The sequence below is a fragment of the Brassica oleracea genome, chromosome C1, assembly GCF_000695525.1.
Source record: "Brassica oleracea var. oleracea cultivar TO1000 chromosome C1, BOL, whole genome shotgun sequence".
Classification (NCBI taxonomy): Eukaryota; Viridiplantae; Streptophyta; class Magnoliopsida; order Brassicales; family Brassicaceae; genus Brassica; species Brassica oleracea.
The window spans coordinates 34087183-34112812 of record NC_027748.1 but is presented as its reverse complement, the minus strand read 5'-3'; the positions used below and the strand labels follow the sequence as shown (position 1 = coordinate 34112812).

Here is a 25630-nt window from a genome sequence, read left to right as displayed (position 1 = left end):
TCTAAACCCTAAACCCTAAACTCTAAACCCTAAACCCTAAATCCTAAATCCTAAATCCCACATTTTAACTCTAAACTCTAAGTTTGTGACTTTTGATAAAACATTAAGTGCTATTTTTGTGACTTTTGACCTTGAGTGCTAGTTTGTGAAAATAAACTTGATTTAGTGCTATTTTTGTCTTTTTCTCAATTTTATATGGCCCAAATAATTAAACTATCGTAAAGGAGAGTTTGAGTCAGCCACAAATCAAAGAATAATTTTCTCTCTCCTGTGACGGGTTGCTTTCTTCATCTCTCCCATCACGCGCTCTGAAGAAATTTCACAGATTCCGTCATGTCTTCCGGCGGAAACTCTACTCTCTCCACCGCCGCGGTGGTTGACAAGCTGTTCTTCTGTTACCAGTGCAATCGCACAGTCACCATCTCAATCTCCTCCGCCGACGATCCTTTCTGCCCCCGTTGCTCGGGTGGGTTTCTAGAAGAATACGAAGAACCAAACCCTAATCCATCCCCAAATCTCAACCCTATCGGTTTCCTCCCGATGGCTGATCCTTTCTCCACCTTGCTCCCGCTCTTATTCGGCTCCTCCTCCGCTCCTCCTTCCTCGAACCCGAGCTTCTTCGGTCCACGCTCTACCGAGAATCAGCATCAGCCTCAGGGTGGAGGAGCGTTTGATCCGGTGTCGTTTCTCCAGAACCATCTCCAGCATCTGCAATCTAGCGGCACTCACGTCCAGTTCGTGATCGAGGATCATCCCTCGGATCCGTTTAACCGGATACCTGGAAACATGGGGGACTACTTCTTTGGCCCTGGCCTTGAGCAGCTGATTCAGCAGCTCGCGGAGAATGACCCTAACCGACACGGAACTCCTCCTGCTTCGAAATCCGCGATCGACGCGCTTCCGACTGTTAAGGTGACGTTGGATATGTTGAACTCTGAGATGAACCAGTGCGCCGTTTGTATGGATGAGTTCGAGGATGGCCGCGATGTGAAGCAGATGCCTTGCAAGCATGTGTTTCATCAGGATTGCTTGATGCCGTGGCTTGAGTTGCATAACTCTTGTCCGGTTTGTCGGTATGAGTTGCCTACTGATGATCCTGATTATGAGAGCAGGGGGCAAAGGCAAGGTCAAGGAGGTCAGATGATGAGTGGGGGTGGGCAGGGATCGGTTGAGGGTCAGCAGACCGCAAGGAGGTTTAGTATACAGCTGCCTTTGCGGTTCAGGAGTCAGGATGGCTCTGGTTCTGGACGTGGTGCTGGTGGTGGAGGTGGGTCTCATCTTGAAACCAGACAGGAAGATTTGGATTGAGGTTTGTACCGTCTTCTCTATCTTGCCCCTTACTAAGGACCCTTTGTTTGATTTTTGTGCGACTAGTGGTGCTGGTGGTGGAAGTCTTTGTGCGACTAGTCTACTTACTGTTTTATGGGATTGTGAAAGGTACGAAATTGGGTTTATATTTTGAAAGGCTGTGTGGCATTGTGGCTGCACGAACATTGTCAATGTGTGGCTTTCTACGGTGAAGTCATACTAGGCCCATTGCGTGAATGCCATAATTTCTTTACTTGAAATTGAATTGTGGGTTAGGCATCTGCTTTGCAGTAGTGATAGATAAGGAGCTCAAATGTGGCTGCTTGATTAAAAAGCACCATAGGCTTAAACTAGTTCCTCGCTTGCTCTCGCGGGTCCTCTCTGTTAGCAGCATATTATCCTTGCTTATTAGATATCTTCGGCTCCGAGTAATGCGCTAACCTTGGATATTTATGTAATAATAATATAAATAAACGTTTCTGAGTCCTTCCTGATTTTGTGAGTCTGGCATGTGATATTTAAGCAAGTTGGTGATTAGCACGCTCTGTGCGTATGGAAAAATGGTGCTTTATTATTGTAAAGTTAAATTTTCCATGTGGATAGAGGAGAGTTTTTAGGGGTATCTTCCGATATTTCTCAGACTCTCACTGTGACTTCTTTAACATGATGATGGGAAACTAGTTCTCTGGTTAATGTAGTAAGTTGTCTTTCTTTCGATGGGTAGATGTTGGAGAGTAAGCAATTGTAGCTCGTAGTGGTTACAAGGAATGCAAATGAGTATCATGAACTGCATATCTAGTTAGACAAGAGTCCAAGGTTAGCATAAATAATAGACTCAAGAGTCATTCAGACATTAGTTGTAAAAATTTGTCTCAAGGCTTGTGCGGATGATTTTTTGGAAAAATAACAAATTGGTGTAGCCGATTATGCGAGAGGTTATAATCGATAGAGTTGTTATTTGAGTTTGGGATTCCGACTGATCCATCAGTGTAATTGCTAATACTTATCGTATTTCAAGATTGGACCCTTATGGTCGAAGGTCGAGTTTTTGAAACCACTTTTTCGGTGGCATGTTGGATAATGAAACCATTTGTCCTAAAACTTACTGCTTTCATGTTTGGTTGCAGTAAGGACAAGAGTCATTGCTTGGAAACTGAATTGGAAGAAGGATGTGCACAAGTTCTCACACAAAAAGGCAGTTTCATTAGGGAAAAGAAAGTGACATTGAGAGTTTACCATATCTTGTACATTTAACCACGACAAAAGTATTTTATTGTCTTATTATTTTGGGATTATACAACGGATGTGAGTTCTTCAAAAAAATCGCAGTATTTCATCAAAAGTGGTATTTGTTTATTTTCTGGTAGAAATAGTTCCATGGATATTGGGTCTCTGAACTGAAACTTGACCTCTATACACAACTTTGGTTCAGATACGCATTCTAAAGAAAAGACATAAAATTGCACAAAAAAAGGCATGTAAAATAGGGATACAAAGACTTTAAAATATAGTGTGGCAGACAAAGCTGAATGATAAAGTATCTAAATGGTATCAAATCAAATTGTTAAACAAGCAGCCGTTGTTATGGAGTTATGGAGTTATTGTCCAGTTTCTGTCGAGGCCATGTACTCTTGTTTTTAAAAGTAGAATTTAGGTGGTGTAAAGGGCGGTTGACCTTGTGTCAATTCGTCTCATGTGGTTGCAAGAGTACAATGGAGTTTGATTAGGTAATGTAGGATCCATAGACATGTTTTTAGGTGATACTAGATCATTCCATTGTCTTGCGGTTGAGGTTTAATCTTATTGTAAAACTCTTTGGTTAATGATAATATGATGTTGAGCAAAAAAAAAAACAGCGGTTGTGGTGTATATATATGTTCAAGGAATGTTGTTGAGATGCAAATCATAAGCATCTTTAATGAGGCGGTTCTTAGCGGGGTTGCTTTTTTTATTTAAAAGTTAAGAGACAGTTTTTATATTCTGCTAAGAATCTCCGTTAAGAACCTTCCATTAAACATGCTTTTGCTTTATTTGTAATTTTAAGAATTATAAGAGGGACCTGTTGACGAAAAACAATTATAAAAGGGATCACAATCGCATTTTTTACCAAGCGACGCGTTTTAATCAAATAAAACCAAAACGCGAAAGTGCGATTTGCGTTTGAAGCGGTGGGAGATCGATCTTTCCCTATTTCATCTCCTCCTCTCAACTAACCCTAACGAAGTCGGAGAGTCACCGGTAGATCTATCCTGAAATCGCCACTAAAATCGACGGAGAAAGAGGAATACATAGATAGAGAGAGAGAGAAAGAAGAAGGGAGTAATGGATTTGGATCAATGGATTTCGAAGGTTAAAGACGGTCAGCATCTCTCCGAGGAAGAGCTTCAGCTTCTCTGCGAATACGTACGCCATCTTCTTCTTCCTTGCTTACCTAATTCGATTAATCTGTATATTGGTTGGAGGTGGCTTCGAACTCTGGTCTCCTCCCTCTGTATTGCGTCTTTTTGGTTCCTTTGATTTAGGGTTTTTCTCTCAATAAGTTGTTATTAGTATACAAAGATTTAATACTTTGGATTCAGAATATAATTTATGTTCTCATTCCTCAGCCGTTTGGTTATAGAGTAGCCTTGTTTGCTGATATGGTTTATGTTTGTTACAGGTGAAAGAAATTTTGATCGAGGAGTCAAACGTGCAGCCTGTCAACAGTCCGGTCACCGTATGTGGTGATATCCATGGCCAGTTTCATGATCTCATGAAGCTTTTTCAGACCGGGGGTCATGTTCCCGACACCAATTACATATTTATGGTACGGACTTACTTTTATTTTGTTTCCGGGTGTTTCTGGTAAATGGTAATTGACACATTTGATATGAATGCAATCATGATCTGCTGTTGGGAATATTCGCAGGGGGACTTTGTGGATAGAGGTTACAACAGCCTTGAAGTCTTCACTATTCTTTTGCTTCTTAAAGCTAGGTAAAGACGTGTTTCTTTAATGTTCACCAGATATCCCTTTATCTTGCCTTTAAAATGCTCTTGTTCGTGCTTTTCATTGTGCTTAAGACTAAGTCCTTGTTTATAATAAGCCATTCATTGATCTTGTAAATTATTAGTCTGGCCCAATAAAACTGCAATTAGAATTGGTTCAAATGAGGAAGTGATTGCTTCTCAAGCATCTCGTGTTCTTCTGTTGTTGGATTATACATAGAGACCAAGTGATTAGTTTACGTGAGACATCCATTGTTACATTTTGAAGTATTTATTTTCCATTTGGGGGCATTAAATTGTTATTTTTTCTTTTGTATTGTAATGTGTAGACATCCAGCCAATATTACACTTCTGCGTGGAAATCATGAAAGTAGGCAGCTAACGCAGGTATGCATTATTCTCTTCTACAATATCTATTATTGTTTTCTTCACGCACTTTTTTAGAATGTGTGGTCTCCTTCGCGCTCTTGATGTATCTTCTTTCTTACATTGTTGTATCTCTTAGTTGATGCATGCGCGCTGTTTAGGAATTAAGTTTTAGTGATATTTTTTTTTTTGTTTCAGTGCACTCCTTGCAAACCTTTATTAAGATGTCTTTTGTGCCGCTGGGAGGCACGTTTAGTATAGTATTAAGATTATCATCACAATGTATGTTTTTCAGGTATATGGTTTCTATGATGAGTGCCAAAGGAAGTATGGCAACGCTAATGCGTGGCGATATTGCACAGATGTTTTTGACTATCTTACCCTATCAGCTATTATAGATGGCACAGTAAGTAATTTCTTGAGCAACCTGGGATTGTCGATGACAACGCATATATATTTTCTGTATGGCCTGTATCCCATACGAAAATTTCATTTCCTTTGTCTAGGTTCTATGTGTTCATGGTGGCCTTTCCCCGGATGTCCGGACAATTGATCAGGTTAAACTCTGCTTCTTCTTTTTTTTTTTGCTTTTGGGTTTCACCCGTCAAGTATGTTTGTGGTTCAGCATGTTATTAAAGTCATCCACTCACTTTAGATCTTATTGTGGTCGTTAGATAAGACTGGTAGATCGAAATTGTGAAATTCCCCATGAAGGGCCCTTTTGTGATCTTATGTGGAGCGATCCTGAAGATATTGAAACATGGGCTGTTAGTCCACGCGGAGCTGGCTGGCTTTTCGGATCGAGGGTTACTACTGAGGTATGATTTCTTTCTTCAATAGTCGCATCAATACTGTGACTGATGCACCGATTTCACGAGTCTGATATTTGGGTTTCGGCTTCGTGTGCAGTTCAATCACATCAACAAACTTAATCTAGTGTGCCGTGCTCACCAGTTGGTACAAGAAGGTCTTAAGTACATGTTCCAAGATAAAGGCCTTGTAACTGTGAGTGTCCTGCTTCTTATGATGTGACCCTTTTTAATGCTGGATAATGGGAAATTTTACTATTCTTAAATAATGTGTTTTTTCTTCTTCTTCTTTGGTGTGAAGGTATGGTCTGCACCTAATTACTGCTACCGCTGTGGCAATGTCGCTTCTATATTGAGTTTCGATGAAAACATGGTGAGCCATCTCTTCAAGTCTTTCTTACTGAATATAGTCTCTAGCCTTCTCTCGCATGCATAGTATCAATGCCACCTTTTCTCTCAACAAGAGTGATATAATCACTCACGTTCTTTTTGATATTCTGCTCTCTATCAGATTCAGTACACACTTCTTGATTTGTATCTGCTTTTTGAAGTGAAAGCTTTAAGGAGAATGTAGATTAAGTAGGCCGTGTGTGTTAGAATTTCTGATTAACAGCATATCCGTCATAGTTGTCCATATGGTTTAGTAATGAAATCCTTGGGGATGCTTGTTATTACCAGGAAAGGGATGTGAAGTACTTCAACGAGACAGAAGAGAACAATCAAATGAGAGGGCCAAGGACTGGAGTTCCGTATTTCCTGTGATGAAAACGACGATTTTAGCTGGACGTGATGATGATGATGAAGCCATTGCTACCATAAGGTCAGGTCTCAAAAGGGTATTATGTAGATATAATATTTATCTACTGATGGGTTTCACATACTGTATTTCCATTATTTTGCCCCTCTAGGTAACATTTTCCTTGTGAAATTCATCAAGTCAAGACTTGATAGTTTTAAGTCTACTCGTGATTCTCTTGTTTTTGTTTTCCCCGATTGTTTCTTCTGTATTGTTTACTTACACAGTTACACTGTTTCCTCCTTTGCTTATTTGCTGTTGTTATTGTTGTGAGGATGACATCAATTCTAAAAATAATTAAGAATCGTTACAAACTCGCAATATCTGAAATTCAAATATCTATTTTAGTCATTCGGATTTGTGTAAACTTAGTGTTTCATGATTTCATCTAAATTTGGTAGCTAGGGGTAGGCCCGGAACTTTTATCCGAGATCCGAATTCAATCCGGGATCCGATCCGAAAATCTGGATATCTGGAGGGACTGAATCCAGATCCGGATAGTAAAATGTTGGATCCGTCAAAGCCGGATCCGGATTCGGATATCTTATTCTTTTAGCCTGGATATCCAGATCCGTAAGTTTTATTAATAACTATTTCAAAAATAGTAATATCAATATATAAAAATTAATTTTATTTAATATATTTTTATTTTTATAATAGTATATATATATTTCATGTAAATTTTGTAATATTATGCATAGAAATAATTAAAAACATTATATATTTTTTTTATTTTTAAATTATTGTTAATATTATTTTTTATTTATTTTAAGGATCCAAATCCGTATCCGGATATCTGCCGGATATTACAATTTTTAGAAGGATATCCGACTCCCTGATATCCGAGAACCCCAGATCCGGATAAGGATAGTAAAATTATGGATTCTCCGGATAAGGATCCGGATCCGGATACCTTAAAATTGCTCGGATATCCGATGCGTCTCAGGCCTAGCTAGGAGTGGGTACACCGGAAATTCAGGATTTTTAAAATACTTGTTCCACAAACTGATTTATATTCGAAAAATGTTTCCAGTTAAATCCTCTTCACAAAAACAAAAAAAAATCAATTTAAACTCGTTGGCTGTGTATGTTCTTGTGTAGCCTAATGTGAAATATAATATTTTGTGCCAAGAAAAGTTAACAAATCCAATCAAATTCCACAGTAATTAGTACTAGGAGTTTTGCTCGCACATGCGGGCATAATTATTAAATAAATATTTATTAATAAATATATTATTAGTTTAAAGAACAAAGAAATTAAATAAAACATTAAATTTATACTGTTTTATGAATATTTCAATTTCTTAATTACTTAATTTTTATTGATTTAAAAACATTATTTTGGATAACAATACTAATATTTTGTAAATATGTTGTTATCTTGAACAAAATTTTATTATATTAATTTATAAACAATGAAATAATTAAATAAACAAATATATAATTGTTAATTTAAAATGATGTTATTAGACCAAATTCAAGGAATTAACATAACCTACAAAATCTCAAAATAAATCAAAAGCACAAGAATATTAAACCAAATTGAGCTTTACATATTATATTAGTCAAAGTAAATAAGAATATTGATATATGTATAATTATAATGTCAAATACTTCCTATATTAATTGAATAAACACTCAAGCAGACCAAATATGCTGACAAACAAAACATTAATATGTAATGTATATTTGAGGAAATTTTAATTTAAACAAAGTTATAATTCTTTAAAAATCTTGAAAAATTAAAAGTAAATAAAGTAAATTTTAAATTTTCATAAATATAAGGTACTTGTTGTAAAAAATATATTTTGAAATATTCTTTTTTGAAAGTTATTCTTACAACTGGATGATAACAATAAATATTTAGTAAAAATAAAAACAAAGAAATATTAAATTTTTAACTTAAATAAAAAATACAAGTTATTCTTGCAACTGAATGATAAGAATAAGATGAAAATATCACGAAAATCACGTTAACAAAAAAATATAAATCAAATTTACTATTATTGTTTATATACTTGTTTTAAGTATTTTAATACTAAAAAAATTTAATAATTTTTAAAAATATGCCATGACATATTATGTTTACAAAAAAATATAAATCAATTTTTGTTATTTTGTATAAAACTATTTATAATATTTTAGTATAATGATAAATCTAATTATGATACGTGTATATATAATTCTAATTATAAAAATAAATAAATAAATAAGAAATATAGATGTAGATAAACACAAACTAAATTCATGGAATTAGCTTCTTCTTTTTTCAAAAACGTTTTCCATTTATTTTTGAGATATTTTATAATATTAGTTTGTAATCAGTTAAATAATGAATTATATAATTTATTTATTAGATATTAAAACTTTAATTAGTCAAATTAAAATTAAAATTGTTTAATGACTAAACCTAAAATCATGAAGAACATGACAAATATGTAAATTCACTTCTCAAATAATAGTATAGATAACAGCTTCCGCATTTGTAATGAAAATATGATAATAAATATCAAAATATGATAACAGAGATTGTAATACGCTTTGGATGTTGCCTCATTAAAACCTTACCAGGAAAAATCAATGGGACAAAACCATGGCGAAGGAAAAAGAGTACAACACGTATTACTCCCCCTGTTCTGTACCTCACTGAAGGTCTTTCAGTTTACGCATCCCAATATGATGCGTGAGCTTCCTAAACGTTGATGTTGGAAGCGACTTGGTGAATAGATCAGCTGAGTTGTCACTTGAACGCACTTGTACCACTTGGATCTCACCGGCTTTCTACAACTCGTGCGTGAAAAAGAACTTAGGCAGGATGTGTTTCGTCCTGTCTCCTTTGATGTAACCGTCCTTAAGCTGAGCTATGCATGCGGCATTGTCCTCGTACATGATGGTCGGTGCGTCTTTCCCTTCGGACATCCCACAATCAACTCGAATGTGTTGGGTCATGGACCGCAACCAGACACACTCGCGGCTGGCCTCATGAATGGCCAATATCTCCGAATGGTTGGATGATGTGGCCGCGATCATTTGCTTCATGGAACGCCATGATATGGTTGTACCACCGTGTGTAAAGACATAGCTGTCTGTGATCGAGCATTGTGTGGATCCGAGAGATAACCTGCATCATCAAAGCTAACTAATCTTTCTTTGCGTTGGTTAGTATAAAATAAACCCAAGTCTTTCGTTCCTTGTAGGTAACGAAGAATATGTTTAATCTCGTTCCAGTGCCTTTGGGTCGGACATGAGCTAAACCTAGACAGTAGGTTCACGGAAAAACATGTGTCTGGCCTAGTGTGGCTGGTCAGATACATTAAAGCTCCTATGGCACTGAGATATGGCACTTCGGGACCAAGGACTTCTTCATCGTCCTTCTTAGGGCCGAATGGATCTGTGTCCAGACCAAGAGACCTCACGACCATGGGGCTAGACAATGGGTGAGACTCGGCCATATTAAAACGTTTGAGTACTTTTTCTGTATATGCCATTTGATGCACAAGGATTCCATATCTAATGTACTCAATCTGTAATCCCAAACAAAACTTTGTTTTTCCTAAATCTTTCATCTCGAATTCTCTCTTAAGATATTCAACTGTTTGGGAGATTTCTCCAGAGGTTCCTAGGATATTCAGGTCATCAACATACATTGCTATGATCACAAAGCCCTGGCCGAATTTCTTTATGAATTTACATGGGCTGATCGGATCATTCTTATAGCCCTCTTTCACTAGGTACTCTCTCAGTCTATTGTACCACATTCGACCTGATTGTTTCAATCCATAAAGTGATTTGTTCAACTTTATACAATGTTGTTCTCGAGAACTCGATTTGTTTTTCAATTCAATACCCTCTGGTACTTTCATATATATCTCATTATCCAGTGGACCATATAAGTATGCAGTTACTACATCCATTAACCGCAAGTCTAATTTCTCTTTTATAGCCAGACTTATTAGGAATCTAAAAGTAGTAGCATCCACCACTGGGGAGTATGTCTCCTCATAGTCTATTCCTGGTCTCTGTGAGAATCCTTGTGCAACAAGCCATGCTTTATATCTCACGATTTCACCATGTTCGTTTCTTTTCCTCACAAAGACCCATTTGTATCCAACTGGTTTGATATCACTTTTCTTACAAGAATTTAACTCCACGTTTATAGCTTCTTTCCATTTAATTCAATCTGATCGTTGAGTACACTCTAAGATAGACGTGGGTTCATGATCCTCGTTTATATCCATAATTTCAAGTGCTACATTGCATGCAAATATATCATCAATGTTGACATTCTTTTTGTTCCATTGTATTCCAGACAAGACATAATTGATTGAGATCTCATTATTATCAGGACTTTCAGTACCTTGAAGCTTGGCGTCCCAAGCATCATTATTAGGCACCTTAGGTTCGGCCATGTATAGGGCCTTAGGTTCGGCCGCGGCCATGTCTAGAGTTTCTTTAGCCTAAGATTCATTCTCAGCACCTTTCTTTGTTTTCCGAGGGTTCTTATCTTTGGAACCTATTTGTCTACCACGTTTCAAACGTGTTCTAGACTCTGTAGCAACTTGATTGTGTCCTTCTTGGACATCAATACGAATTGGTGCATTCGCAGCTGGTATATATGACTTTATTACTCTCTTCGGGTCAGCAAAAGAGTCTGGCAATTGATTAGCTAGCTTTTGTAAATGTATCATCTTTTGGACTTCTAAATCACATTCTTGAGTTCGAGGATCTTGCCAGGATAAAGATGTTTGATTCCATGTAATTTCTTTTACCAGCTTATTGTTATCTCCCCCTAATGTTGGATGGTCGGATTCATCAAAATGACAATCCGCATACCTGGCCTTAAACAAGTCACCGATAGTTGGCTCAAGGTACTTAATTATTGTGGGTGAGTCATATCCAACATATATCCCCATCCTCCTTTGAGGACCCATCTTAGTTCTCTGTGGTGGTGCAATTGGTACATAAACGGCACATCCAAATGTCTTAAGATGGGATACGTGTGGCTCGTGACCCGTAAGAAATTGTGATGGAGAATATCTATGTTCACTAGATGGCCTGATGCGAATCAGTTCGGCCGCATGTAGAACGACATGTCCCCAAGCCGAGACCGTGAGTTTTGATCTCATAAGTAACGGTCTAGCAATTAGATGTATGCGTTTGATAAAGGATTCAACCAAACCGTTTTGTGTATGTACATGTGCCACAGAATGTTCTACACTTACCCCCATGGACATATAATAATCATTAAACGCTTGGGACGTGAATTCACCAGCATTATCAAGATGTATTGTCTTTAAAGGAAAATCTGGAAAGTGAGCTCTTAAACGAATTATCTGAGCAAGTAACCTCGCAAACGCCAAGTTACGGGTTGATAATAGACATACATGCGACCATCTCGTGGACGCATCAATGAGAACCATAAAATATATAAATGTCCCACAAGGTGGGTGTATTGGTCCACAGATGTCTCCTTGTATTCTTTCCAGAAAGTTTATTGTTTCCTTAGTCACTTTAACTGGCCTAACAATCAGTTTCCCTTGTGAACATGCTACACACGTGAGATTCTTAGGGATAACTTTTCTTTCTTTCAATGTGTGCCCATTTGTATTCAATATCAATTTTCGCATCATGTTCGAACCGGGATGGCCAAGCCGGTCGTGCCAAAGAGTGAAATTTTCGGTGAACACTTTGTTTACCGTGGCATTAGCCTCTATCATACTGACTTTGGCATAGTAAAGACCAGTAGAGAGTGCAGGTATAGTCTCTAAGACTTTCTTATGGCCTTGGGCGATTTCAATGATCTGAAAGAACTCTTTGTTTCCCTCGCCCTTAGTCTCAATATGAAAACCATTCATTCGGATATCTTTAAAACTCAATAGGCTTCTCTTTGAGCTGGGTGAATATAATGCATCAAATATCTCTAGATGCGTACCCTTAGGCAACAATATATTAGCATGACCGTAGCCTTCTATTAGACTGGCCATACCTGCTATGGTACTTATGTTGGCGTTCTTAAGTGTTAGATTAGTGAAGTATCTTTTGTCTCTTAAGATCGTGTGGCTTGACCCACTGTCCACCACGAATATATCCATGTTATCTTTCATTCTTCAAAACAAGGATCATAGGATGGTATTTTAGAGACTTCATATCAAAATTCATTCATTCATTAAGTTTTAATAAAAACAAGTTCAAAAAAATAACAAAACAAAGAAACATAAAAGCAAAAGGAACACAAAAGTTTGATGTCGAAATCAACTTGATTCTTTTAGACAATCTGAAGTTTCATAATCCATAAGATCATCTCGTTCATGATTAAAATCATCTTCACCATCTTGATCAGTCATGTGGGCTTCAGGATTCTTCCCTTTCAAACTCTCTTGGTAGAGGTCAACGAGATGTTTGGGAGTCCTACATGTCTTACCCCAATGGTTACTCATTCCACACCTATGACACACTGATTTGGTCGAGTTTTGTGGTTTAAAAGAGGTATCACGGCCTCGGCCATGACCACGGTCAAACGAGTTGTAGTGGCCACGGCCACGACCAAAAGAATTTCGGCCACGACCATGTCCTTGCCATTTTCCACGGCCACGGCCGTGTTGGCTATTGTTCTGGACGTGGTTAGATTCTTTCTTTGCCTCTGTGGCCGCATGTGCTTCAGGTAGTGGGGTTGATCCAGGAGGTCTCGATTCACTGTTTCTCATCAACACTTCATTGTTCTGCTCAGCGAGCAATAGACATGAGATCAGATTAGCATATGTCGTGAAGCCCTTTTCACGGTATTGTTGTTGTAACAACACATTACTTGTGTGGAAGGTGGAAAAGGTCTTTTCTAGCATATCCTTATCCGTTATATCCTCACCACACAGTTTCAATTTAGAAACTATCCTAAATAGGGCTGAGTTATCCTCATCCACGGACTTGTAATCCTGGATTCTGAGATTCCTCCAATCATAGCCTTTGGTAATATCACCGTTCTTTGGTGATCATATCTTGCTTTCAATTATGTCCAAAGGTCTAAGGGATTCTCAATTGTCAAATACTGATCTTTGAGACTCTTAGTTAGATGATGGCGAATAATCAAGATAGCTCTGTATCTATCTTTTTCACTAGCATTATTGTCCTCGGTGATACATTCACCGAGTCTCTTAGATTTCAGGATGATCTTAGCATCAAGTGCCCATTGTAAGTAATTATCTCCCGAGAGATTTAGGGCAACAAAATTCAAGTTGTTGATTTTCGACATCTGAAATCATATATTTTATACTTTAGATCTTTAAATGTGTAATGTGTTCATGCGGATATGATGCAATCAATTCATACGGTAATGATCCAAACAATTCACACGACCAAACAAGCTATGTTCAAGCAATTATTATATGTTTATTCGGTTATATGGTTATGATGCAAGCCTAGCATATGGATTCTAAGTGTTCATACGAATTCTAAGTGTTCATAAGAATGAAATCATGTAATCAAACAATCAAGCAAGCATCATGAGGTTCATACTGACAACCTATCGGATCATACAAAGGTTATATTTTATCCAAGTGATTTAATTAGGGTTTTAACATAAACATGCTGGTCGGATTTTGATAAAGTCGAGAACGTATGAAAATAATTAATCTAGCATGCGATTTCAATTTCAAAATATTCAATCGGGTTTATCAATTAATCTATTTCAATTTCTAGTACACGATTTCAATCAAACAATCAAGCTAGCACACGATTTCAATATTCAAAACATTTAATCAGGTTTATAAATTTAATCAATCAATCAATTTTGAATCTTTAGTTAGGGTTTGAATAAAATCGAACATGTCTTAGCGTTTGGGTTTTTTCTTGATTTCATGCATAATATGCAATATGCATATATGCGGCTAGGGTTTAAGGTATTAGGGTTTCGATTTTAACATTAGATCATTAGGGTTTCGCTTAGATCATTAGGGTTTTGATGAGATCATTAGGGTTTCGATTCAGATCATTAAGGTTTCGATTTAGTTACCTTAACCTCCGACTGGGTTGAATGGACCACGAACAAGAGGAGGTCGCGAACTGAACTTGCTGAGATCGGGTCGCGAACGAGCTGAGATCGGGTCGCGAACGGGCTGAGATCGTCTGTTGAATCGAGCTGAGATCGTCAACACCTTAAGAACGGGATGAAGGTTCACGATCGGGATTAAGGTTTACAATCGGGATGAAGGTTCACGATCGGGATTAAGGTTTACAATCGCCGAGAGCTAGGGTTTGAGTCGGGACTTTTTAGATTAGGGTTTTAGAGAATCGTGCTGATAACGTGTTGTGAAAGGTACCCTTTATATATAGGGAATTACAAGATAGATAAACCGTCCTAGAATAATGGAAAGACTACAAATAGAAAAGACTACAAATAGGAAAGAGTACAAATCATAAGTATAAAGGGAAAAGGAAATTCGGCCAAGAGAAAAGGAAACCAGCCGGCCGACTCTCTCTCTCTCTTCGCCGACTCTCTCTCTCTCTAATGGATGTGTCTGTTATGGACGGGCCGTTATCCACGTGGTTTATAACACTGGTCATTTTTAATAAGTCAAGGCTTCCTGTTCGGTCATTCTTTTTTGGTAATAAAATCGGTTGATCACTTGATCAGCCATCCTATCCCTCTTCCATAACACACAACACGAGAGAAAAAAAAATGGGCTCATCACCGTCTCCATCACCAAACCTGTCCACCGTTCTCGAACTAGCCCGTCCTTTCCTCCGAGGAGAGCTAGAGAACATCGACCCCAAACTCCCCTCCCTAATCGCCGTCCTCAAAAGCGTCGGCGCAGGCGAGTGCTGGCACAAACACGGAAGCTTCCTAGACCACTTGATCGACATCTACAAGATCCTCAAGCTCTGGAAAGCCCCCGAACCCGTCTGCCTCTGCGGCCTCTTCCACTCCGCTTACTCCAACTCCTACGTCAACCTAGCCATCTTCCACCCCTCCACCGGCCGTGACGTCGTCCGCGGACACGTCGGCGAGGACGCCGAGGCCCTGATCCATCTCTTCTGCGTCGTCCCGAGACAAACTCTGATCCACGACGACCTCCTCTTCAAGTACTCGGACCAAGAGCTCGTGGAGCATCTTGATCGCTCCGAGGCTTCGTTGAGGAAGGCCAAGGAGGAAGGAGGGTTCGATGGAGAGGAGGAGTGGAGGAAGAAGGTGAACGAGCTGGTGCCTGAGGACGGCGTCGTTGTGAAGCATATCAAGACGGGGGAAGAGATTGTTGTTTCGAGGAGGGTGGTTGGTGTTTTCTTGTTGATGACGATGGCGGATTTTAGTGATCAGCTTTTCGGGTTTCAGGATGAGTTGTTTTGTAATGATGATGGGAGGTTGGAGTTTAGAGGGAATAATGTGGCGGCGTTGTGGCCTGGGAGTGGGAAGCCTGGGCTGTGGATGAACTCTAACTCGAGGATGGGTGCGGTTTATAGTTTGATTGTGAGGGAAGAAGAGATTCTGATGGAGCAGAGGAAGAGGGATTGTGGTGGTTCTGGGTTTGTGGTGAGGAAGGAGAGAGATCAAGATATTGAGCTCGTGGTGCCACCCGTTTTCAGCTTCTGCACCAAGGTATTGTGTTTCATCACTTCGTGTCACCAAGTTCTAGGGATCGTATACTTCTTTAGATTTGTAGATTTCATGAATTTGATGCTTGATAAAGAACTTGATCATCTAAGAAAGGTAGAATCAGGAGTTATCAGTTGCTATCAAGAATTAAACCGAGCTTAATAGTTTCTTGATAGCCACACACGATACCTGTATCTTGTTAGCTAATTGGTATCATGTCTAGATCATTGTGTTGAACTTCTTTATATATATAGTTAGCTAAGTTTGGTTCTGTTTCATGTCATAGTTATCGTGTTGCTATGTTTTGGATTATATCTTCTTTAATTTAGTAGCTTTTATGGAAACTGATACTTCATAGAGAAACTGATCATCAAAGAAAGAAAGATGAATAGGACATGCTATCAAGAATTGAACAGAGTTTTTAAAAGTTTCTTGATAACATATATATACAAATTATACATATATATAGTTAGCTAACTAGTTTCATGTGTAGATCATTTATGTTTTAGGAGTATTTGATTATAGTTGGGTTACATACTTATATCATCAAGAAAAGATAAGAGTCGAGAGTTTTTCAGTTGTTAGCAAGGACTTAGTTGAGCTTTAGAGTTTATTGGTAAGCTACACATGTAATGGAACAGGTACTCGATGCAAAGGAGCAGATAGAAGCAAGGGACATGTACTGGGAAGCTGTGAGCAGCGACGCTAGCAAAGAAGGGTACTTGGAGAGAGCAGAGGAGAGATTGTTGGGGTGTATTGAGAAGAACCCGTTTGTAGGAGAGCCACATGTGTTGTTGAGCCAAGTGTATCTGGGAAAGAAGAGATTCGCAGAGGCAGAGAGAGAAGCAGAGAGAGGGCTGCTTCTACTGTTGCAATGGGGAAGTCCATGGGACAAGAGGATGTCATGGGAAGGTTGGATTGCTTGGGTCAGAGTTCTTCTCATGAAGTCACAGGATCAATCTTGGCCAGATGCTTCTTGGGGAATCTTGAACTTGGGTCTTGTGCGCTAAAGATTATTGCTTATATTACCAAAATAAAGGTTTGATAAATGAATCGATGCCTGTAGATCATCATCAAAGTCTTGTTTGCTTATGATATATGTAATTCAGAATTACAACACCCAAACAGATAATGGTGTCATTGTACCATAAGAATAATATTATTTATAACATTATTTACTGTGTCAACCCCTTGCAGTAGGAAGATTGACGTAAAAATATGAGTATTCACGCAGTTATGCTTGATATGTAGTCCCTATCAAGGCGGTTATGTGAGAAAATTTCTTCGCCATTCCTACTAGCATCCTCTGCAACTTGTCTTGGACATCCCTCAGACTTGTCTCCAGCGACTCCAGGCGTTCTTTATTGCTTGCAAGTAGGTATAAAATGGGCTCAATGGAACAACTCTATACCAAAATCTGTAGCCCTAATTCTGATTTTTGAAACATGACTAAAATGGCTAAGCATAATTAGTCTATGAGTTTTATAGGATTTAAATTTTAATCCAATTATTTTACTGCATACCATTTTGTATAATGTATAAATATATACTAAGACTTATAGTTTGTTTGATTTTACAAAATTAATTTTCCCACCAAAACTATAAAATCAAAATTTTATGTTAAAACTGTAAATTAAAATGAATTTCTGTGAAAACCGCAGAAACAAGTTTTTTCGCTAAAATTTGAGAAAAACGAGTTTTCTCCCTATAACCTCAAGTTGTAACCATCTTTGATAGCACCAAAGATATGGTCCAAATCAAAAGACAAATATTTTCGCATTCTAAAACTAGTAAGCTTAAAAGTGCACATCAGTAAAATGCTGTCACTTTTCTCTGATACATACAGTAACTTTCATACAGATACTTTCACATTCTAAAACTAGAAAGTTTGAGAATGTACAGCAGTAAAATAAAATGCAATCACTTTTCTCTGATATATACAGTAACGTCATATACAGAGATATTTTCACATTCTAAAACTACAAAATTTAAAAATGTACAGCAATGAATGCCTAATTAAATGGTTCTTACCCGAATAAGGTAAGAAACCGGAGAAAGAACGGTCCGAAACCGGTTTAAGAATAAGACCGAAACGAGTAAAGAATCAAACAGTGACAATTTACAAAACCCTTAAGAGGATTAGGGACGTAAACTACGGGGTTAGGGTCCAACCATCTTTTGTTTATTATAATCTCAGTTCTATTTTAACCATATTATAATCAAGGGTTATGACAGGTACCAGAGTTATCCCATTTAATTGAAAAAAATATTTCATTTATTTTTGTTCTTAAATTTTAAAGAAAAAATTAGAAAAATTAAAATATGATATGATTCTTTCCTCCAATTTGTTGAGCATCAAAATTAAGTTTTCCTGCCAAAATCGCAAAATCGATTTTTTGTCCCACAACTAAGAGTAAAGTTTTTCTGTCAAAAACAAAAATTGTGTTTTTTCCGCCAAAACCTAATTTGAGTTTTTCCACCAAAACCACAAAATCGAGTTATCTCGCCAAAACCGGAAAATGAAGTTTTTTCGCCAAAACTGCAAAATCGAGTTTCCCGCCAAAACCACAAAATCAAGTTTTCTCGCCAAAACCAAAAATCAAATTTTTCCGCCGAAATCACAAACCCGAGTTTTTCCGTCAAACCGAAAAATTGTTTTTTTCTCGCCAAAACCGGAAAATGAGTTTTTCCGCCAAAACCAGAAACCCGAGTTTTCTCGCCATAACCACAAACCCAAGTTTTCCCGCCAAAATCGCAGACCCGAGTTTTTTCCGCCAAAAACGAAAGATTGATTTTTCCCGCCATAACTTAAAATTGAGTTTTTTTCGGTTTTGGCGGGAAATTTGATTTTTCGGTTTTGGCGGAAAATTCATTTTTTTTTTGACGGAAAAATCGGTTTTGTGGTTTTGGCGGGAAAAACTCAGTTTTCGTAACTCAGTTTTCCTTTTTGGCGGGAAAACTTGATTTTAGTTGTGGGGAAAAAACTCGATTTTTAGTTTTTGGCGAGAAAACTCGATTTTCTGTTTTAGCTAAAACTTGATTTTCCGTTTTGGCAAAATAATTTGATTTTTTTTGTTTTTGAAATTTTGACGGAAAAATTATATTTTAAATTATCTAACAAATTTAAAATTTCAGTATATATTTAAATATTGTATAATAATTTTGTGAATCAAAATTCTTATATATTAAAACAGAAGTCACAACCTTGATTCATGTGTGATTTTTTTTTTAAATTAACCCTTCCTAGAAAGTCCAAATTCATTTATTCCTTAATAACATTTATGCCTTACTAAATCACTCTATTTGATACTATAATAACTACCTACTCCTACGAACACGATTCAGTTAAGAAACATATATTTGCATCATTAATGATTCACATACGATGCATATCTGTGTTTAAAAATATGCCTATATCGAACCTAACATTTTTTCTAAATAAGTCATTTTACCCGGTTTGATTTATACAAGTTAATAAACAAATCACAATTGGCATAACCAGTTTTGACCATCATTTCTGATACATGATTAGATTGCTTCAATGTTTTTAAATCCGATCCGGACACTAAACCATATGAACTTCTGAGTCATTAGATCATCAGATCGACCGCCGGTGATCGACAGAATAATATATAAATTAATTGTATTATATAATAATATATTAGCTATAAAAATAAATATGTAGAAACTAAGGTTAAATATTTTATAATATTTATATAAAACATAAAATAACAGTTTGGATATGTAAATATTTTATGTTTTAAAAAAATTTAGAAAATATTTAACTTCAGTTTCTATATTTTAATTTTTATTTTGCATACAAGATATCAAAAATAGTTTAGATTATTTTAAAAAAATTAACAAGTTAAGATTTATGACATCTAACAAAAAAATATTAAGACTTAAAAAATTATAAATAGTTATATGTTTAATGTGACTAATAAAATTAAACCTTAAATCTAAAATATACCAAAAGTAAAATCATTAATAAAATGCTGATAACAAAACTGAAAAACCTAAGCTCTTAATTAAAAATTATACAAAATAGATTTTAAAAACTAAAAGGTGTCTATTGGTTTAACCAGTGGTTCAACCGGTGGCCTGATTTCGGGTTTTATCGGGTTTTATTGGGTTTTTAAATTTTGGTTATTTTCACAAAACCCGAAATGGATTTATCTTGAGTCAATCATTGACTATTTAACATGTGTGGTTCATACATTCATTAAATAAAACCATATATCAGACATAATCCTTACTGATTAATCTAAGAAGATATAAATATAATTTTTGTTAAACTTTATAATGTTACGAAATGTTACATGTATTTGGAAATGAAAATTATTTTCTATTTTACAAAGCTTTATACATGTTCATGTGTTTAATAATAAAACACTAATTCAACAAACGAAAATATATAAAAAAAGATACAAAAACATGTTACATTTTGAAATAATTAATTTGAGGAAAAACAAAAAAAATGAATAGCATACTTATGTTTCTAAAATGCATATACACATATATAATTATAATATATACCATTGTTGAAATAAAACCAAATATCTATATAAATAAAAGTAACAATTAACATCCGCGCGCGATTGCGCGGATCCGGATCTAGTTAAAGGATTAAAATTTAAGCCTTAAACTTAGGGGGGGGAGGGTTATTGGGCAAAGAATTCTAGAGGAATTATTAAATTTTGAGATTTCGTTGTTATTGGTTTGTGAATTTTTAAAATCTAAATAGAATACATTGTTATTGGGGTGATGATTTTTAAATTCCACTCAAAATCCTTTGTTATTGGAAAAGTTTAGTTTTCATTGATTTTAAGATTCTATTAAAATCTATTGTTATTGAGATGTAAATTTTCTTTGTTTTTACTCATAGTACTCAACTTTGAGAATATCATCTATACCCATAAGATTTTTGAAATCAATGTAATAAAATACACTCACATACAAAAACTCAAATTGAAGAATGAAATAATATACAAATCACAACTTTAACATAATACAATTCACAACTCAAAAAAATAGAAAAAAAATATTAAAAATTTAAAATAAAAATTGTAAATGTAGTTTTAAAAAGCACTTTCGAATTTCTTAAAAAAAAAAATTCAAAAATAATAATTCAAATTTTTTTTACAAAAATTCAAATTTAAAACATATATTTAGAAATTATATAAAAAATATTTTTTTATTTTTTATTATTTATATATCTATAAAGTAAAAAGTAGAAATTAAATTTTTTGGTCAATTTATTTCTTGAGATTTTTTTTGTGAGAAAAACTTTTTTAAAAGTTGTTTAAGAATTGCCTTAATTGAAATGATTTTCTTTTCATTTTTTTCAACCACCATTAATTTCTTACTTTAAAAGTTAATAAAAATCAATAGAATTCTATGCACAAGTAATGAAAATCTATGTAAAAATATTTGATAAAAAATTTTAAATCTAGTTAACTTGTAAAATACTCACAACTATTAAAATCATAAAATTCCACAGAAATTCATGTTGCAATAATCCCCTTCTTAGAGCCAGTTATTTTTAAATCCTGTTACATAAACAAGGGTTAGGCTACAAATCGGTGCAACCCTGTGGAGTTGAGCACATATTAACATCCCTAAAGAGAATCGCCCCCAAATAGAAGACCCTTCCTTTTCTACCGTCGCGGCCGTAAACGATTTTGAAAAGGCGGTAGCGGCGACGGCGATGGCGGATCTCTTCCCACCTCTCGTGACGGCACAAATCGACGGAAAGCAGCCTAAAGTGGATGAGAAAGTTGATTACTCGAATCTCCCGTGCCCTGTTCCTTATGACGAACTCCACCGTGAAGCTTACAGTTCAGTATCTCTTATCCACTTTTCTCCTATCCTTTGATTTTCTTGATAGATGAGTGTGACTCTAGTGCATTCTATTGTCCTTCTTAGAGATTTAATTTGTGTTTTGTTTCCATTGAAATTGGTCAATTGATTCGAATTAGACACTGTTCATTGGCTACTCAGTGTATGTCTTTTGTCAAAATCTATGATAACAACTGCTTGTAATCTTTCGAATTGTAGATTCTGAGATCAGAACTTGTTCATGATGCTTTCTTTGATTGAATCTTTGTAGTCACATTAGTGTCCCTCCTTATGTTTTCTTTACTGTTTTGGTGAATCATTTTGATTTATGTTTCTAACTGGTTTTGATTATTCTTTGCAGTGTCTTTAAAGTCTGAAACTTTTGAGGGTTTACGTTTTGACTTTTCCAAAGGGTTGAATCAAAGGTTTTCTCTCAGCCACAGGTTAGTTACATTATGTTTCCAGGTTTATTGCTAAACACTTGCGTTTATTTGCGTTTATGATTAACTCTGTTATCCTTTTTTTTTATTGAAATAGTGTAATGATGGGGCCAACCGAAGTTCCTTCTCAGTCACCTGACACAACGATCAAAATTCCAACAGCCCATTATGAGTTTGGTGCCAATTACTTTGACCCAAAGGTAGCTTTTCTGGTGATTTATATATGGCTATCAAGAAGATATGAGAATGACAAATATTAATATGCAGTTGATGCTTGTTGGAAGGGTTATGACTGATGGTAGACTCAATGCAAGAGTGAAAGCTGATTTAAGTGATAAGTTGATCTTAAAGGCCAATGCTCAAGTAAGTGCTTCAACTGGAGAATGTGTTTGTTCTATGCTGTATCTGGAATATTGTATTTATCATCCTTTTTTTCCCTTTCTCCAGCTGACAGGTGAGCCACATATGTCACATGCGGTGTTCAACTTTGACTACATGGTGAGGAACTTCTTTCTGTTTGAAATTTTCTTATCCGTCTGGTTCGTCTTGAGTTTCTTCATCTCATGTTTGTGTAGGGAAAAGACTACAGAGCCCAACTTCAACTTGGGAACAGTGCTCTAGTTGGAGCAACGTATATTCAGGTAAAGTTGACTATTGTCCCCCTTGCAATTTTGCAAAATTTTCCTCATGAAGTCAAATAGTAGATAGGAAAAGGGTTAGACATCTTTGCACTTATGCTCTCTTGCAGTAACGTAGTGATGAGAGAAGAACCATAACTCGTTCTAATCATCTTTGTTTTGTCATGCTTAGTTTTATGGTTATAAGAAAAGTTGTCTTTTTGTTTATTTATTCATTGTTCTCATTGTATATTAATAAATTTTTGAACAGAGTGTGACACCCCGTCTATCATTGGGTGGGGAAGTTTTCTGGGCTGGTGTGCCAAGGAAGTCGGGTATAGGTTACGCTGCAAGATACGAAACTGATCAGATGGTAATTCATCTTCTCAGTTAATTCATCACTACTCGTTTTCAAGCTGTGTTGGAACAACACTCTAAACAGTTTGTGTAGTACCTATCATACTAAGAACTATTTTTTACCAACAGGTCGCCTCTGCGCAAGTTGCTAGCACTGGTAATGTAGTTATGAACTATGTTCAGAAGATTTCCGAGAAGGTACAACTACCTTTTATCATTGAGCTCATCTTATAACCCTTTTTACAAGAGTATAGAGATAAAACAAGACAACCTTCATTTTTAACCTTAATGATCAGGTTTCACTCGCCACTGATTTTGTGTACAACTACTTTTCAAGAGATGTTGTAGCTAGTGTTGGGTATGACTACATTCTCAGACAGGTAAATTTCTGGATTGTAATGGAACTGAAAAACAAGCAATAACATGCGTATTGATTCTTATAATCTGTGTGCTGTTGTTTCAGTCTCGTGTTAGGGGGAAGATTGATTCCAACGGAGTTACATCAGCTCTCCTGGAAGAAAGGTTGAGTATGGGACTTAATTTTCTTCTGTCTGCAGAGGTAATATGATGTTGTACCTTGTTCGTTCATGTACTGAGACTTGAACCGAAGATTCTTGTTTGAAAACTCCTTGATTGGGTTTTTTTTTTTTCTCACAGGTTGACCATAAGAAGAAAGACTACAAGTTTGGATTTGGTTTAACAGTCGGCTAAGAAAAGAAGCAGCAGCACGCAATAAAGCACTGGCTCTATACACGCAGCGCAGATTGCAGCGGTCAGCCGAGGGACTCGGTTTAAATTTATTATTATTTGTATTTCCCTCTCAAAATTTCAGTTTAGGCTTTTATTCATAAGGAAGAATGTTTGTGTTGTTTATTTTCTCGGTTTAGGATTCCTCTCAAAGGCATCTTTACTTTTTTACTTTTCTTTTAATACCAGTATCTTTAACTCATTACTATTTTTTATTTGTTTTTACTGCAAAAAAATCTATTCAAATAATCTCAATTTTTTATTTTAAAACAGAATTGGCAGTGTGAATAAAAAAAATTATTTTATAGAAAAAAGATTAACATATATTTTATATATTTATTTTGTAAATTTTCTAATAGAAATCAGTAAAAATGTTGGGACAACAGCAAAAAGATCTATTCAAATAATCTCTTTTTTATTTGATTTTAAAACAGAATTGGCAGTGTGAATAAATAAATGTTATTTTATAGAAAAAGATTAAAATATATTTTATATATTTATTTTGTAAATTTTCTAATATAAATCAGTAAAAATGTTGGGACAATAGCCAAATACATCTAAAATCTGAAACTATTCTTAGTGTATTTTATTTAAGGATGATTTTAATTTTACCAAATTTTGCTACTATTTTTTTTAATTTAATTTTAAAAATTAATTATTTTCATAAATATCTTAAATCGTTTATAAAACCAATCTCATCCACTAAATACTAATAGATTAACAATAATCACTAAACCTTAAATCTAAATGTTAAACTATTTTTGATTAAAAGTATTTTGAAAAGTTTTAGCCGACTTATAGTATTTGAATCAAATTTCTCTTTATTTATTTTAAACAGTCTTTGTAGAAAGTATAGTTTTCTCTAATGTATTTGACAGTATGTCTTTAAAAGTGAGTTGGAATTTGGAAATGGTTAGATGGGCCAAGAGACGTAATCGTGGGCCGAGCAAAGGTAAACTTTTACCTTTTTTTATGTAACACTGTGTTACCTTTGTTTCTGTTACGAAAGTCAAAGAAAAGGGAGGAGCCGCTTTCGTTGAAAATATAAAAAGATGTGGGGCCCGCTGCACTATTTGCACAGTAAATTTTTTTCTATATATACGAACGTTTGCGTTCGTTTGTAAACACACTGAAAACTCTTCTCTTCTCCTTAATAAGAAACACTCTCTCTCTATATCAGTGTTATCTTCTCCTACGGGTATAAATTTTTACTCTTATTTAAATTTCTCAATACTATAAACTCATAAGTTATTTTATAACACGTTATCAGCACGATCACTCTGCGATTCGGTAAAATTTATTTGTATCATTTATACCCTGTTATAATGGTCGGTATACCGCCTCTACTATTATTTATATCATGTTATAATGGCTGGAATACCGCTTATATTATTTACTAGTAATTTAATTTATTTATTGGTCGGCCGAGCCGCCTTATATTCTGTTTATTATTTATTGGTCGGCCGAGCCGACTTATATTCTGTTTATTATTAATTGGTCGGCCGAGCCGCCGTATAATTTATTTATTACTCTGCATTGATCGGCTGAGCCGTCGCATGATTTGTTGTCATAACATAAATATTTCATTGCCATAATTTTTACTTTTATGAAATTTTATAGATTTGATTGACCGTTTAATACGATATTTTCAGACTGATTTTTAGTGCACTCGATTTAACCCCAAACGGTCACAAAGAAATTTTTTTCAAAAATTTTCCCTTTCTCCAACGGTCATGAACAGTAATTTTCATCTATAAATACAACTCATTTTCACTCCATTT

General features: G+C 35.7%; 4 protein-coding genes across 6 annotated transcripts; all 4 read left to right on the top strand.

The window, feature by feature from the left end:
* The first annotated feature begins 227 nt into the window (after positions 1 to 227).
* On the top strand, positions 228 to 2664 carry LOC106297820 (E3 ubiquitin-protein ligase RING1-like). Of its 2 annotated transcripts, none has more exons than XR_001261450.1 (2): positions 228 to 1437; positions 2436 to 2664. XR_001261450.1 is itself a non-coding variant. In XM_013734003.1 (2 exons), the coding sequence occupies exon 1, from the start codon at positions 334 to 336 to the stop codon at positions 1306 to 1308; it is 975 nt and encodes a 324-aa protein (XP_013589457.1). In that variant the 5' UTR covers positions 228 to 333; the 3' UTR covers position 1309; positions 2436 to 2664. The 2 variants fall into 2 exon arrangements, 1 of the variants encoding a protein (XP_013589457.1); XM_013734003.1 differs by having other exon boundaries at positions 228 to 1309.
* Positions 2665 to 3421: 757 nt separating this feature from the next.
* Positions 3422 to 6573, top strand: LOC106312674 (phytochrome-associated serine/threonine-protein phosphatase 3). Of its 2 annotated transcripts, XR_001264182.1 has the most exons (11): positions 3422 to 3711; positions 3968 to 4114; positions 4217 to 4284; positions 4626 to 4683; positions 4958 to 5068; positions 5169 to 5219; positions 5337 to 5480; positions 5572 to 5667; positions 5773 to 5844; positions 6150 to 6291; positions 6380 to 6573. XR_001264182.1 is itself a non-coding variant. In XM_013750318.1 (10 exons), exons 1-10 carry the CDS (start codon positions 3631 to 3633, stop codon positions 6231 to 6233), a joined length of 912 nt encoding a protein of 303 aa, XP_013605772.1. In that variant the 5' UTR covers positions 3422 to 3630; the 3' UTR covers positions 6234 to 6573. The 2 variants fall into 2 exon arrangements, 1 of the variants encoding a protein (XP_013605772.1); XM_013750318.1 differs by having other exon boundaries at positions 6150 to 6573.
* An 8277-nt stretch (positions 6574 to 14850) lies between these two features.
* Positions 14851 to 17037, top strand: LOC106317992. Its single transcript, XM_013755823.1, has 2 exons — positions 14851 to 15853; positions 16492 to 17037. Exons 1-2 carry the CDS (start codon positions 14939 to 14941, stop codon positions 16858 to 16860), a joined length of 1284 nt encoding a protein of 427 aa, XP_013611277.1. The 5' UTR covers positions 14851 to 14938; the 3' UTR covers positions 16861 to 17037.
* A 4385-nt stretch (positions 17038 to 21422) lies between these two features.
* On the top strand, positions 21423 to 24057 carry LOC106343354 (mitochondrial import receptor subunit TOM40-1). The gene is made up of 11 exons (XM_013782537.1): positions 21423 to 21687; positions 22050 to 22131; positions 22226 to 22328; positions 22396 to 22491; positions 22576 to 22626; positions 22704 to 22769; positions 23017 to 23118; positions 23232 to 23300; positions 23399 to 23482; positions 23566 to 23661; positions 23760 to 24057. Exons 1-11 carry the CDS (start codon positions 21558 to 21560, stop codon positions 23811 to 23813), a joined length of 933 nt encoding a protein of 310 aa, XP_013637991.1. The 5' UTR covers positions 21423 to 21557; the 3' UTR covers positions 23814 to 24057.
* The last annotated feature ends 1573 nt before the right edge of the window (positions 24058 to 25630 follow it).

What these genes read in the sequence shown, in the direction of transcription:
- LOC106297820 (XM_013734003.1), top strand. Translation starts at nt 334, where the DNA reads ATGTCTTCCGGCGGAAACTCTACTCTCTCCACCGCCGCGGTGGTTGAC.
- LOC106312674 (XM_013750318.1), top strand. Translation starts at nt 3,631, where the DNA reads ATGGATTTGGATCAATGGATTTCGAAGGTTAAAGACGGTCAGCATCTC. An exon ending in TTCAGCTTCTCTGCGAATAC is followed by an intron (nt 3,712 to 3,967) that starts GTACGCCATCTT and finishes TGTTTGTTACAG; the next exon opens with GTGAAAGAAATTTTGATCGA. An exon ending in CAGCTATTATAGATGGCACA is followed by an intron (nt 5,069 to 5,168) that starts GTAAGTAATTTC and finishes TCCTTTGTCTAG; the next exon opens with GTTCTATGTGTTCATGGTGG.
- LOC106317992 (XM_013755823.1), top strand. Translation starts at nt 14,939, where the DNA reads ATGGGCTCATCACCGTCTCCATCACCAAACCTGTCCACCGTTCTCGAA. An exon ending in TTTTCAGCTTCTGCACCAAG is followed by an intron (nt 15,854 to 16,491) that starts GTATTGTGTTTC and finishes GTAATGGAACAG; the next exon opens with GTACTCGATGCAAAGGAGCA.
- LOC106343354 (XM_013782537.1), top strand. Translation starts at nt 21,558, where the DNA reads ATGGCGGATCTCTTCCCACCTCTCGTGACGGCACAAATCGACGGAAAG. An exon ending in TTGGAGCAACGTATATTCAG is followed by an intron (nt 22,770 to 23,016) that starts GTAAAGTTGACT and finishes ATTTTTGAACAG; the next exon opens with AGTGTGACACCCCGTCTATC. An exon ending in GATACGAAACTGATCAGATG is followed by an intron (nt 23,119 to 23,231) that starts GTAATTCATCTT and finishes TTTTACCAACAG; the next exon opens with GTCGCCTCTGCGCAAGTTGC.